Source organism: Helianthus annuus, chromosome 10, assembly GCF_002127325.2.
Source record: "Helianthus annuus cultivar XRQ/B chromosome 10, HanXRQr2.0-SUNRISE, whole genome shotgun sequence".
Classification (NCBI taxonomy): Eukaryota; Viridiplantae; Streptophyta; class Magnoliopsida; order Asterales; family Asteraceae; genus Helianthus; species Helianthus annuus.
Window position 1 is genome coordinate 76,170,085 of NC_035442.2, and position 15,108 is coordinate 76,185,192.

Consider the following 15,108-nt stretch of genomic DNA (forward strand, 5'->3'; position numbering starts at 1 on the left):
AGGCTGTCCCCAATTGTGACTGTCTGATCCGGATGACGTGTGCTTAATACCCATCTTTCTGGACCAATGGCTCCGGTGGGGCCTTGGCGACATCTTTTGGTGTTTAATACCTCTCCTATCTTGTCACGAAATATTGTTGCAACACCCCGTGGGGTAGGGAACTTCATAAAACCTCGCGCCGTAGAAACTATCGCGTCCAATTTTCCCAGAGTGAACCTTCCAATGATCACATTGTGGTATGACTCAGCGCGTACCACGAGGAAAGTTAGGAGTATGGTTCTTTCTCTGGGTTCTTGTCCAAATGTAACTGGAAAGGTAATCTGACCAATCGGGTCCACCTTTTCTCCTGTAAAACCTTTGATGGGGGCGTGCACCGACTCAAGCAGCTTTCTGTCTTCCGGCTGCATTCTATTGAAGCAATGCTCATAGATAATGTCTTCTGAACTCCCGGTATCTACCAGGATTCTTCTCATGCAGTAATCCCCGACTGCAGCGGATATGATCAGGGCATCCGTAGTGAGGTGTAAATCTTCCATGCGAGGTTCAATAGTCATGGTTGCTAACATCCAGTTCGAGCGTGGAGAAACTCCGCTTTGCCCCTTTTCCCTTGTCGGCGTGTACCATATTAAGTTCTCGCGGTCTTTTTCCCGCCGCCTTATCATTCTCTTCCTTGACGGCGGGCGGGCCCTGCTTGATGTCTCTCACTAAGTGTGCCAATTTGCCCGCTTTCACGAAATATTCAATCTGCTTTGTTAACTGAAAGCAATCATTCGTGTCATGGCCGCTTCCCTTATGATATTCACAATATTTGCTTGTGTCTTTGTTAGGATTGTCTTTCAGCGGCTTTGGAGGATTAAACTTGAGGTTTTCCGAGGCCAAGATCTCTGCGGGCGTTTTGCTCAAGTTGGGATAGTCGGATCGCGGTTTAGTGGAATCATTCCTTGAATAGGTGTTTTTGGGTCTATCATACCGCGAATCCGTCCTATCATTCCTGTGGTATCTGTCTCCTCTGCCCTTACCTTTAGCCCCTCGTTGTTCTCTTTCTTCTTGGTTTCTCATGGCCTCTTTTTTTCTGTTGGCTGCATGACTGGCGGCCACGGCCTTTTCTTGTATGACGTATACTTTAGTGATCCTTAGTATTTCGTCAATGGTGGGAGGTACGCCATCCCTTCCATGAAGTGTCCTTAACAACTTATCGTCGTTTACTCTTTATAGGAAAGCTCCACATGCAAGATCGTTTGTAATGCCTGGAATTGCCAGGCTTTCCTTATTGAACCTAACGATGAAATTCTCCACCGTTTCGTTGTCTCGCCGGTGGATGTGGAGAAGCTCATTCCGATCTTTTGTGTGTCTGCGTTGCTGGCTGAATTGCAAGATGAACTTTGCCTCTAGATCTTCGAAACTGTCAATTTCCCCCGTAGGCAGGCTGTCCCACCAAACACGAGCTGCGCCTACCAGAGTTTGGACAAACATCTTGCACCAAAGGGGCATGGGCCAACAGGCTACTTCTCCTGCACTTTTGAATAGGTTGAGATGATCGTCTGGATCACCTAACCCATCGTACTTGCCTACCGTCTGGGGCATCTTGGGCTTCTCCTTGATGGGGGCTTCCGCTATCCTTCGAGTGAATTTGGATTTGAAGGTAGCATCTACTGGTTTATATGGCCTGGTTAGTTCTTCTTCCTCCACGTTGATGGGTTGCACAGGAGGGGTTATCCCGCCCTGGCTGACACCCTGGGTTACGGTAAGTGGGATTGGAGTAACGCTGACTGTTGAGCTTGGCCCACCTCCTTGGGAGAAACGTGGTCTAGATGCATTTCCTCTATCATATAAAGGTTCCGCCGAGGGAGGGGTCTGACTGTAGACTGGTTAGGATGCTGGAAGAGCCCACCAAGGCGGCATAGACGCTGCATATGGCGGCTGTTGAGAATACCCTTGTGGTCCTCCCTGAGGAGCATACATTGGCGTATTATATGGAGGCAAGTACCCGTATGGGGGTGCGAAGTAATATCCGGGAAAGTAAGCCTGATTTCCCGGGGTCACCGGAGCATTCATGATTCCCGCGGGCATGACCACAGGCTGATGAGGCGGCGTGGACAACGCCGCTGTAAGCGCCGCCGAATACAGGGGTGGCATGGCGTAAGTAACTGAAGGCTGATAGTAGAAGGGTGTGCCGCTCTGCGATATAATGGTGCTAGGGCTAGCAGATGTGATAACCGGCGCAGTGCTGTGACGTATGGTCTGTGCATTGGAGGTTACAGTTGAGGCAAAGATGTTTATGCCCGTTGTGATTGGTCCATCTGATTGGAGCTATAAAGGAGTGTACGGAAATAAATCTGTTGCTCTTGTCCCAGAAGAAGCAGCGACGGTATCGGCAAAACCTGGTGGGGGTCCTTCTGCCTCAAACTCCAGGTCGAGTGACCTGGTTACAATCGGTGAGACCGGCGTGGAGACAGCGGGGTTTGTTTCTTCCAACGAATTGCCAGTTAACATCGCCTGACTCGGTATTGTTGCTATGTTCTGATCGCTTGCCATTGGGGTTCGGTCTTGTTGTTGCTACTGATCTGGTCCCACGGATGGCGCCAATGAAGAAACACTAATCTTCACGGTAGTATCCAACAAGGACTTCAATACCTGGCGATCCGAACAGCTTAACTGCAAAACAGAACACCGTTAGGACTCGTTACAGGAATGGGGTTATTCCTGTAACCACCCTCCGGCGTGAGAATAAGTCTCGGTTTCGGGAGTAAAAGAATGTGTATAGAGAGAGAAATAGTATGGAGTAGATGGATCTATACCTTAGATGTTTACCTCTATTTATAGTTTACTATTAGGGTTTCCCTTAACTTAGGATGGGCTCTGATAAGTTAGGGATTCGCATGGTCTTCCCAAAAAGTTAGAGATTTGGTTGTGTAACCTTCCATGCGAAGATGGAATATTCTAGAATAACCGTTTATAATTATTCGTTTATAATAAAATAATAGGTAATGACCGGGTCAGGTTAGCCGATGCGGGTCATACCTCGTCAGTATTATTGTGTGGTTTTCTCTTATAGTGCGTTTCACATACTCGTTCATAAGGATCACCCAACACAACAACTTCTTTAGAGTCCGAGTAAGACCTTCACGAGCGTCTGTCCAAGCACAAAGAGCGCGTGAGTAAATTCAACGACAAAAAGGTTCACATTCCCGTTCCACCTCTTACTTTTGACATGGGAAACCAGCCAGCTCGGCAAACCATCCACCAGCGCTGATTTCACAGGGGGTCGATCGCTTCCACTCAAAAGTGGCAGATTCCATATCTTGCTATGACCACCATCTCGAACACTACTCAATTTAACGGACTAGATGACAAGGACGCACCAGGTCATATTACGCGCTTTAGCCGTATCTGCACCACATTCAATATTCATCATGCTACTCCTGAGACGGTTTATTTACGTCTCTTCCCATTCTTGCTCATTGGTCGAGTTGCCACATGGCTTGACACTCTGTCCCTGAATTCCATAACTACGTGGGAAGACCTGAGGGCTAAATTTTTGAAAAAATTACTACTCACCTTCCAATACCGCTCGTCGTAGGGACCAGATCCACGCCTTTAACATTTTCTCCACAATGCACCTTCATTATAATCGTTTTTTTTTCTTTCAAATATTAGGTCCATAGGTTTATTAAAGCACAATAACATTTGTTTGCTTTATTATATTTGAAAAATTCAAAGCATAAAATCGAGAATTGTATTGACTCTAACATGAGTATCGTATTATTTTGTTAGAAAATAATATTTATTTAAAAAGTTGTAACGTGTTGTTTGATACACAGTGTAAAAATGTGTCTAACTAATACACACAACGCGAAATATATATTGCTTCATCTGAGTTTAATGAGGAGTGCTCTCGACTTGTTCAGTCGGCCATTTGCACAAATTTTAGAGGAGATTCTCTTAGGCCATCCGTAGTCATAAAGCCCCTTGTGAGGCGTTATGCGACACGTGTCGTGCCACGTCACACAGGGGCTTTATGGGGCGTTATATCACTAGAGCCCATAGTCATAAAGCCCCTACCTATCATTACCTAATTATTAATTTTAAAATTTATTAATTAATTAAAAAACACTTGCTTTTTTTATGTCACATTGTACATTCTCTATACGTCATATTGTACATTCTCTTTACGTTGCAAGTTCTAGGGTTAGATTTTGGGAGAGTTGTAATTAGTGTTCTTGAGTCTCGTATTTAACTTATAATCATAATAAATGATACTTGGTAAACAAGAAGAATACAACAATCTTAACCGTGTAAGTTTAAAGTTAGATTGTGGGAAAGTACTGGCAATCTGTGTTCTTGAGTCTTGTATTCAACTTTCTTTATAATCATAAGGGTAAACTGCATTTTACGTCCTTTAAGTTTGAGCAAAATTGCAGACGCTGTCCTTTAACAGTTTAACTAACGAAATTACACTGGATTTTCTTTATGTTACAATTTCTCATCATGAGTTGTCCTTTTGCTCTAACCCAGTTAACTTTTTGTGTTAATTCTTAACATGCCCACTCACGTAAAGGTACAATGGTCATTTTTAATTAAAATATCTTCCTCTCCAAGTTTCACAGACAATTTTTTTTGTTTTTGTTTTATTTATTAAGCGAAAACGGCCATTATGCCCTCATGTGAGTGGCACATGTTAAGAGTTAACAGAAAAATTAACTAGGTTAAGTAAAAAAGGACACCAAATGTGAGAAACTTTAACATAAAGGACATTCACTGTAATATTGTTAGTTAAAGAACATCATCTCCAATTTTACTCAAACTTAACGGACGTAAAATGCAATTTACCCTAATCAGATAAATAGCGTTTCTAAAATCATAGTTATAAATACGGCCTAGAAATTTATTTAAAGTAAGATAAAAATAAAAATTGGCACAATCCCTTGAAGTTGGAAATAATAAAAAAGCATCACACATCCACGATGATAATTTATTAGGCAGGCTAGCAAACCATGATTTGATGCAGTAGTAAGTAGTAGTAGGGGATGAAACCCGAAAGCAATCACACCACAAGACAACAAAACAAAACAAATTCAGTGCTTGTTGAATGTGTCGGGATCCTTGACAATTGTCACGGCACATGGTGCAGCTGTCATCACATAATCTGTCACGCTCCCCAATATTATCCTTCAATATTAATTAACCAAACATTTTAATAACTACTAGATAGAATATACAATTTGAAGAAGAAAATAAACCAAACCAGTAACAAGAATTACATACGTACCTCTTGATACCGCTGAGTCCTCTGCTACCCATAACCAAAGAATCTAGTTTCAGATCTTCAATGGCTTCCATCAGTTTCTCTCTTGCATCTCCCCAATACAATTTTGCCACCACATGAATCTGAAAACCAACCAACACATAAGGAGCTAACCAGCAGGGCTATTGGTAAAGTTAGTACTAGAACCGAGACAAAGCAAAGCAAAGCAAGCCAAGCTGAGTTGACTCGGTTTATTTAGTAATGAATTTTGTTTATGAGACCTCTTTTTGCCTTGCTCCTGTATCAAGCGTGTCCAGAACTTCAACATCCATTTTGACATCATACTTGGCCATCACTTCCGGCTCCCGAAACTCCACCAGTGGAATCAACGCTATCATCAGATCATCAAAATCAGACAAGAAAAAACTTAACTGAAACCAAGAGATTACAACTTACGAGAACCAGTAGCATCCCACAGTTGATTCCGGGACTCATCAGCAGAGTGAGGTTTAACATGGATGATGTAGAACGTATCACCCTTATCAGCTAAGTTATCCATCGCCCATTTCAGGGCTGATTTGCTGCTCTTTGAGAAATCCATTGCTACACCAACCTTCCGATCCTTCACCATCTTTAACCTTAACCTAACCACAACTAGATCTTTTTTATTTTTTCACATAGATATAAAGTGGCGTACGGGAACTTGGACCTGGTCCGGAACACGATGACCCACCGGGTTACGCATCATCTTATCCTTATCTGTGACAGCTAATAACGCATCTTGTTTTTATTAGTATAATATGATATTGAAAAGGCTAAGCTTTTGAAACAACTTATTAAGTTATTCATTTTTTTAAAAAGTTAGTATGGGATGATTTTTTGTAAAAGTCATTTTTTTCCCTCACGTATAAGCTCATTGCCAAACATCATCTAGAGCTTATAACTTTTCAAAGAGCCAATAAATCAATAAGTTATTTCAAAAAGCTTAGACCATGTGTAGTGGAAGGGTAAGATAATGCTCTCATCTTAGGGCATTTTACGCCATGTGGTGGTCCAGTTAGCAAAGGGGCATTATTGGACGTTTTCTAAAATAGGTGTAGTGGGGATGAGGCATTATTAGGGCAAATAAAATAAAGAAAAAACACATAAAAATCTTATTGGATAATAAAAAAAGGAGATGAAAGATGATTGGACAAGGAGAAGGGGGCAAGGCGTTTTTAAAACCACGCCAAGGGGGCTTTTTTTGAATTAAAAAAAAGCCCTATGTAATGGTTTGGGGGCGTTTTTAGGCCTTTTTTTTAATATTTAAAAAAAAACGCCCCACTACGGAGGTCTTAGGCTAGAGGGTATGGTGATGGTCCTCCAAGGGAGGATGATCCGCCACGTAGGCGCCACGTCATAGTCCTTCCAATGATTGTCCATCCCACAAAACAAGAGGGTATGAAGGATGGTCCTAGATGATCCTACCCCACCACTTTTATATTTTTTTATTTTTTTTTTAAATCTTCTACCTTTTTTTTAACATTTAACAAATAAACTTCTATTTTTAAATCTTCTACTTAAATCTTCTTTTATTTTTTTAAATCTTCTACTTAAAAAAATGGGGTTTTCAAGGAAACAAGGGGGGCCCACCAAAAACGGATGAGTGAGAGTGGGCTTCCAAGAAGCTTCTGATTCAATAAAACACAAACAATAATTCTTCTTCACCTTCGTTCTTTCAACAACATAAAGCTGCAACTCCGATTCAACCCACAACTTAATCCGATTCCGAATTTATTTATTTATTTTTTTTAACAGTCTTGAGCAACATGAAGGGGGCCCACCAAAAACGGACCGTCGCCAACGTCTTGAGCAGGACGGATAGGACGGGGACCGGGGGGGATGGTTTGCCGGCGTCGCCGGTCCTCGACGGGGGTGGGGACGAACCCCATACCCTCTAGCCTTAGCCAAATAGCCCTCAAGTATTATAGCCATGATATAATCCAATGGTCAAGATTTAATTACTAAGCGGGTAATACAATAAAATATATTGTTCTAGATATAAATATTTAATTTAATTTAAACACTATAAATTAACAACACTTTTAAGCATATTAGTGTTGTATTTAAGGCTTAGGGGGTTTTTAAAAAAAAGTTGAATTTTTTACTTTTAATTCACAAGTATTTGATAAAATACTTTCAACTCAAAACTATTTGATTTTTTTACTTTTAACCCAAAACTTTTCATCTTTTATAATTTAAACTCACAACTTTTATACCTTCAACTTTGATCACCTATACTTTGCATCTTACGCAAATTTTTCGTTTTACGTTTTTTTTTTCTGAATTTTCCGAGTTAGTACAGCGCAACGTGCGTGTGTGATTCAACGTTTTTACATTTCATTTTACGCTTCGTTCTAAATTTTGCAAGTTAATACGACACAACGTGCGTGTGTGGTTCAACGTTTTTATGTCATCTATTTTTCCTATTTGACAAGTTCGTTATAACGTGCGGGTCCTAAATCGACTTAGTTATTATTTTCTATGTTTTACGTTTCGGTCTAGATTCTTTATATTAACATGTCGCAAATTCAGTGTTGATGAATGTTGACGGTGATGTGGGATTGGTGCTATTTAGCATGGTTTTACGCCCCCGCTGCAACGCGGGGGTACTTAATACTAATGTGTGTGTATATATATATATATAGGGTTAGGATCTTGCGAGAAGCACTAGGCTAATTGAGAAACTTGAGAAACATTCTGGACCACACATTTTTCCTAAGCTTTTCATAATATACACATATGTATAGTTTAAAATTGACTATATACATATGTGTATAATTCAAGATTTGACAATATACATATATGTATATAGTCAATTTTAAACTATACATATGTGTATATTACGAAAAGCTTAGGAAATGTGTGGTCCCGAATGCTTCTCAACTTTCTCAAATAGGGTGGACTTCTCTTAGGATCCCTACCCTATATATATATATATAGGGGAAGGTTCAAATGAAAACTACTAGTTATTGTGAAAACTCGAAAACTAATTAAAAAAAGCCAAAAAAACATACAAAATTTTTTTTTTTAATTTTTTTTTTTGCAATCAAAATTTCGCAGGTTTTTTAATATAAAAAAAAATTTTCAAAAAAAAAAAAAATTTTTTTTTTGTGTATTGCACATGTGTAATACTGCACATATGTATGTGTACTACACATGTGTATTATTACACATGTGCACTACACAAAATTTTTTTTTTTTTTTTTGAAAAAAAGTTTTTTTTTATATATAAAAACTAGCGATTTTTATAAAAAAAAATTGAAAAAAAATTTTTGTGTGTTTTTTAGGGTTTTTTTAGTTAGTTTTCGAGTTTTCACAATAAAAGTGGTTTTCATGTTCAAATGAAAACCACTTTTATTGTGAAAACTCGAAAACTAACTAAAAAAGCCTAAAAAACACACCAAATTTTTTTTTCAATTTTTTTTTATAAAAATCGCAGGTTTTTATATATAAAAAAGAACTTTTTTTCAAAAAAAAAAATAAATAATAAATTTTTTTGTAGTACACATGTGTAGTACACATACACATGTTTAGTATTACACCATGTGCACTACAAATTTTTTTTTTTTTGAATTTTTTTTATATAAAAAAACCTGCGAAAATTGGTATGAAAAAAAAAATTTGGTATGTTTTTTTGGCTTTTTTAATTAGTTTTCGAGTTTTCACAATAACTAGTGGTTTTCATTTAAACCTTCCCCTATATATCAATGTAATCTTACTGGTTTTATTCTAAAATTGATCCACTAGAAAAGGAGAGATAGGATGATTATTTGTGATAACATGTGAGATTGTTCGCACGTTGCGGCGAAATTTGGTATTGGCTTTTTACAGTATTTGTACGATACCGATATGGGTTCTAATAATCAAAGTGTTTTACACTGCTCGAATACCATAAAAACAAATACCAATATATGTTTTGATTACACCGATAATGGTATCTGTGATGTTTGGTCAGAATTGGTTTAGTTTGTCACAGCCCTGGTATAGTATCGACACTTTTTGTAACTTATGATACCCTAAAAACACTGTATTTTGAAGACATCTACGTTTTCACGAAATTAATACAGTAACACCAAGAAAAAAGATCTTAACACCTCATAGAAAGGGAACTTGTTTGTCATGGCAAGAAGCAAAAAAAAAAAAAAAAAAAAATAACATATTTGACACGTTCAATTGTAATTTTTTTTAATCAAAATATAGATAAAAATAAACACTTTGCAACGATATATTCGGAATTTTATAAAGCACCGGTACCGAACTTGTTTAGATGGTATCAGTTTGTTTATGTTCGTCATGCTTAAAAAATCAATCATATTTGACCCGTTCGATTTTGAGCAAAACTTTTATTGAGACGTAGATAAAAATAACAATGTCTCAACGGTGTATTCATAATTTTATAAAGCGTTACATTATATTTTTAACATAACGAAAGGGGTAAACGACGTCAATTTATACGAAAAGAAAAAAAACTAAATGTAAGATAACTTTGATAACATGTATTTTTACGTTTTGAAACCATGTATATTAAACCTCACAACTCGGTTTGCCAACAAAAATATATATCAAAAAATGTAGATAAATTGTGTAGCAACGACATATTCGAAATTACACAAAACATGGTACGTTAAAAGTTATAAAACAAATAAATATAGTGAAAATTAATTAGAATGACAAACTAAATTTAAAAAATCTAAAAGTTAAATAAACAAAACTATTAAATCAGTGTTTACTATTCACGTGGAATAGAATGGCACACCCAGAATTTTTAAAAATATCATAAATATTAATGATAAAATAAATAAACAAAATTAAATTAAAGTTAAGTAAAAAAACTACTAAATCTTGAATAAAATAACTTACTTAGAACGTTACATACGAAATACTTTACCTTGAGAAAAAACAAAAAAGAAACGACAATAAATAAATAAAAGGAAAAAAAACTAAAAGTTTGGATCTAAATAGTAATTACAATAAAATGTAAAGTGAAAAACTAAAGTTGAAGGTCAAATAGTGATGATAATAAAGTATAAAGGTTGAAATTAAAAACAATTATTAAGATTAAGTGCCTAAACATGTTACTATATGATAAACTTATTAAAAATTAGAGCGTGTAAATGAAAATTCTATTATAACTAGAAGAGTAACTCGACTGCGATGCGGCGGGGGGCTAGATTTATATTTACATTAAGCCAGTTGTCATCGAGTTACATCCGTTAGGCTAGATAGATTAGCTACAGGCTAGAGTTTGTGTCCAGGTTTGTACATGTGTTATAGTTGCAACTTAGGTTACTAACACTAAGCATGTTAGTTACATAAATTGCACAAAAGACATATTCCTTGAGGACATGGCTTGCTTAACTACAACCAAAGTTGCGTTTTTTTTCCTACTTGGCAACTGTACAAAAGGTGTTCGACGTCCGTATCATTCCTCGCGTCCCATGCGTCCCTTCTTTGAAGTGTTACCAACGTAAAGAAGTTGGTTAGTATGTAGGATCGTTTTCTGACCCGAATGAGTCGATCAGAAGAGTTCTTGCTCGATACGAAAGGCGGAAACAGACGTATCAAGTCAATTCAGCTAGATATACACTTTAAATGTCTATTTGATTGATATAACAGCTTTTTACAGCGAGTAGACACTTCGGCAGCAGTTCGATACTGAAACCGAAAAGTTACAAATGACAAGACACATCAGGTATTTATAGGTAAGGTGATTTCGCACGGAATAGACCATGCGAAATCAATTTCACACGAAATCACTATTTCGTGCGAAATAGCTGGTTGATTTCGTGCGAAATGACACACATGTCATTTCGTGCGAAATACCCACAATCACATAATTTGACATTTTCTCGTACTACGTGCCCTGATCTATCTATTCTAATATAAGACTCGATACAAGACAAAATCGACAGACGTATGCACCAACAGACTCCCCCTCGGATGTTGACAAAGTCTTCAGTGTCGAGTCTTCAATCTTTAGTCTTTATCAGTCTTCTCGAACTCCTCCAAAGTATCTAACAATGTAAAGCAACCTCAATCTCTGTCTTCTTTGTTCAACTCCAGGATCTCGACCTGGCTCTTATTTCACTCTAATTCTCTTGATCAGATCTCTTGATTCCTTAAATTCATCAGTAGCAGTTTGCGTGAATTCATTTCCAGGATCAGAATCTAGCTCTTTTCATCTACAGACTCCCCCTATCAATCAGTTAGGATCAGGATCGTGACCTGGCACACACTCTGCTTAGGAATCGAAAACCTGGCTTACCTGCACATCCTCTACCTCAAAATAAATTTCACAATTTTAAAATTTGACAAATTTTTTTACTACTTGCAGGTATTAATCAATCAAAAATATTTTAACAAATTTAATCTCTGATGAACCACTTGTAAAAATAACTTTTTCATTTTCAAACAATTTTTCATCTCAAACAAACTTTCCCAAACCTTTTGTTCATCATGTTAGCCATTGGAATTTTGAAAATCAGCTTTTCAACATCAGTTGTCGAAAATAAGATGAAATAAAATCTTTTTGGATTTTCAAAATTTTATGTTAAAACACACTAAAATCTTTTTAGATTTTTGATCTAATGAAAAACCGTAAAGAAATATTTACAAACAATATTTTTGTGAGTTTGTGTAAGAGGATCATATCAGTTTATGAGACAAATCACTAACACCGTTAAGATTTAAACATTTGAAGTTCTAAACGATTCACTTAGATTGTCAGTATACTGATCCACTTAAATTCTCACACAAAGTTCAACTGTTTCGAGATACGAGATTAGTGTTTTAATGACTTAAACTTATTCACGTGTCCCACCTCAGAATATACTTCCGTATCCAGACTTCTATATTCAGTCTTACAGGTGAATGTACACTAATGATACTTGTAAACGGGTAAATGCGAGACCATGAGAGCTCAGGTTAGAACTTCCGTTCAGACAAAGAGATGATGGCTCGTCTTTCGGTGTGTCCCGTTTGGGGATCTTTTCTTCAACAGCATATGATTAGCATTTTTCAATGTTTCATCATTTTTTTTACTGAGGGTGGGCTTAAAGATTTAAGCAATGCGAAGCATTATACGAGGACTAGGCTATTGCTTCCGCAAAATCAGAAATCCAGGTATAATACCCTAGATATCACCACGCACAAAGACCTTGTATGTCAGAAATAGAAAGCCCTTCAAACAAGATTTCAGGGGTTACCTATATATCCGAGAGATGTTCCCCACGAAATAAGTAAGTTAGATTTAGGTTTATATCTTGAAAACAATCTACTGAATGTATAAAAACCTACTGACACATCCCTTCAGTGAGATCGTTTATCACATTTGACTTTCCAAATCTTTAGCATGTTGTGATAGTCCACTGATGTACTATCATTTCCTTTTTTTCACAACAAAACTCTTCTTCATTTTTACATATTTTTAGCTTTTTCAAATTTTCTAATGTTTTTGGATTTTCTGAAAATTCTTACTCCCCCTAAAATGCAAACACATTTAACAAAAATTTGACAAATTGTACAAATAAAATGACACCTGTTGTGAATTGCTTCAATTCGCCATCCTTTTGGCATAAACAATCAGAACTCTCCCTGACAACAAACTATTTTCCCATTATGATTTCAAAACACTTAAGTTTGTTTTAATCAAAATAGTTTTTCCGAAAAATTAGTTTTGTTGATTTTACCACTTGTAGGATAGTGGTTAATTCATCACATTGTTTTCAACCACTTGTAGGTTTATCACAAAAACAATCTCCAATAATCATACCACTTGTAAGATAGTTAAATCAAGTTCAACTTAATGACCTTGACTAACCACTTGTAAGAACAAACCTCTTGTTAACCACTTGTAGGTTTGCTAACCCCTTCACCACTTGTAAACATAAGATATGACAATTTCAAGAAAATACCACTTGTAAATCGAAATTTCATCACATCTGTGAATTTCTCAAGAAAGATGCCGATTCCTACTCCCCAATTACCAACCTGGGAGTTCCGGCAAGTCAGGTTTTTTTAGTTAAGAGTATTCTCCCAAGCCTGACAGTCTTTGGGAGATTCCGAGTCATCAACACTCGGTTTCTTTCCTTTCATCTTCTTGTCATAAAATTCCTTTACCCCTTTGACCTTCCCGTCAATCATTTTTCCAAAAATATGTTTCACTCTAGGGTTAAAAGCTTTTTCAACATCAAATTCCTTCTTTTCAGAAAAGAATTGATCTGAAATCTCAACTTTGCCAATTTTTTGTTTAAAATTTTCAGCCCTCAAAGGTGGAAAATTTGCATCATCCAATTGCGGAACTGATTTTTCACCTTTTGATTCAATTTGTGGCTCCTCTGACTTTCTGGAATCAGATTCATCGCCAGAAGATAGCTCCTCTGATTTTGACGAATCAGAATCATTGCTAGAACTATCATCAGATTTCTTAACAACCCACTTTTGATTGTCAAGATTTGCTTTTCTCTTGTAAAACTTTTTTGAACATTCACCAACATCAAATTTTGAGTTTTTGAAAACTATAGAAGGTTTGGTTGGTGATTCATTTTCAACCATCTTTTCTTTCATTTTGAGAGACACTCCCTGTTTTGATTGAATTGCCTTTGGGCAGTTCCTGGCAATATGACCAATTGTTTTGCATTGAAAACAGGTTCTCATCTCTTTCTTCTGAATAGCTTCATTCTTCATTCCTTCTTGCTTCTTCGCAAGGAATTCTTTGTTAGTTTGCTTCCAGAATGAACTTTTATCCTCTTCTTCTGAACTTGCTCCTGAAACAAATACAGTTTTTAGTTTATAAGTTTTCTCAGTTTTATGATTTTCTGGTGGAATAAAACCCAAGCCTTTCTTTTTGAAACTACCGTTATGGTTTGGTTTCTTTCGATAACCAGAACCAGAACTGTAACCCTTTTTCTTATTTTCTCTTTGTTGAACTCTTGAGGTGTATTTTTTAGGTTTTTCAGAAAGATTTACATCTTTTATTTTAGAAATATTGATTTCTGTTAATTTGAAAACCTTTTTGATCATTTCAGTTTTGACACCTCTTATTGGAAATTCCCATCAGAATATAATTTGTCTGAATCATTCAAAGTATATGCCACTTTGAATGTTTCATCATTCAAATTAGATTTTGATAGCAAGAATTCTTTATCGTAAACCCGTTTGTCCTTTTTGACTGCTGGACTAGGAGTGCTGGACTCAGACTTTGACTCTGACTTAGACTCCTCCATATCATCTTTATCTAACACATGATCCACCACTTTCTTCATCAATTGAGATTGTTGATTAGTGTCAGACGATGTATAAGTGACATCAATGTTTTCTGGCAAATTTACTGATGGTTCAGACTCCCACACTAAGTTGGTTGCCTTTTCGACTCTTTCAGAATTTGGATTTCTTGGCGAATATCCATTTTCAAGCGGGGGCGGACGACAGACGTATGCACCAACATAGTAAGGTTTGTGTAATAAGATATGTGAGTATTAATTTAGCGAAGCATTAATTAGCTTAAGATTATAATTAAAAAAAACCCAACGCACTAAGTTAAGATAAACACACTTGCTTTAAGCTTATTTGTCCAAAAAATAGTATACAAAGGTAGATTTAACACCAACGATAATGATCCACTCTTTACTACAGTCACTTGGTATGTTCAGCAAAGTCATTGGGTAAAAGAGAGCTAAAAAATAACAAATTTTCTATACAATCTATGGGCTAACAAAATGCTAGAACTAATAAACTTCTTATACAACCCATGGGCTAAAGAGAGCCCAAAAAGTGTGTATGTTCAGCGAGATTACTGGGCTACAAAACGTCCAAAATTAACA

The 15,108-nt window shown here is 36.7% G+C and overlaps 2 protein-coding genes across 2 annotated transcripts; both read right to left on the reverse strand.

Annotated features, from left to right (window-relative positions):
* Positions 1-1,209: 1,209 nt before the first annotated feature.
* LOC110881478 lies at positions 1,210-1,584 on the reverse strand. The gene has a single exon (XM_022129720.1). It carries the CDS (start codon positions 1,582-1,584, stop codon positions 1,210-1,212), a length of 375 nt encoding a protein of 124 aa, XP_021985412.1.
* Positions 1,585-4,864: 3,280 nt separating this feature from the next.
* Positions 4,865-6,043, reverse strand: LOC110884846 (universal stress protein PHOS32). Its single transcript, XM_022132551.2, has 4 exons — positions 5,702-6,043; positions 5,527-5,636; positions 5,270-5,388; positions 4,865-5,169 (listed from the first exon to the last, which is right to left on the reverse strand). Exons 1-4 carry the CDS (start codon positions 5,874-5,876, stop codon positions 5,076-5,078), a joined length of 498 nt encoding a protein of 165 aa, XP_021988243.1. The 5' UTR covers positions 5,877-6,043; the 3' UTR covers positions 4,865-5,075.
* Between the last annotated feature and the right edge of the window lie 9,065 nt (positions 6,044-15,108).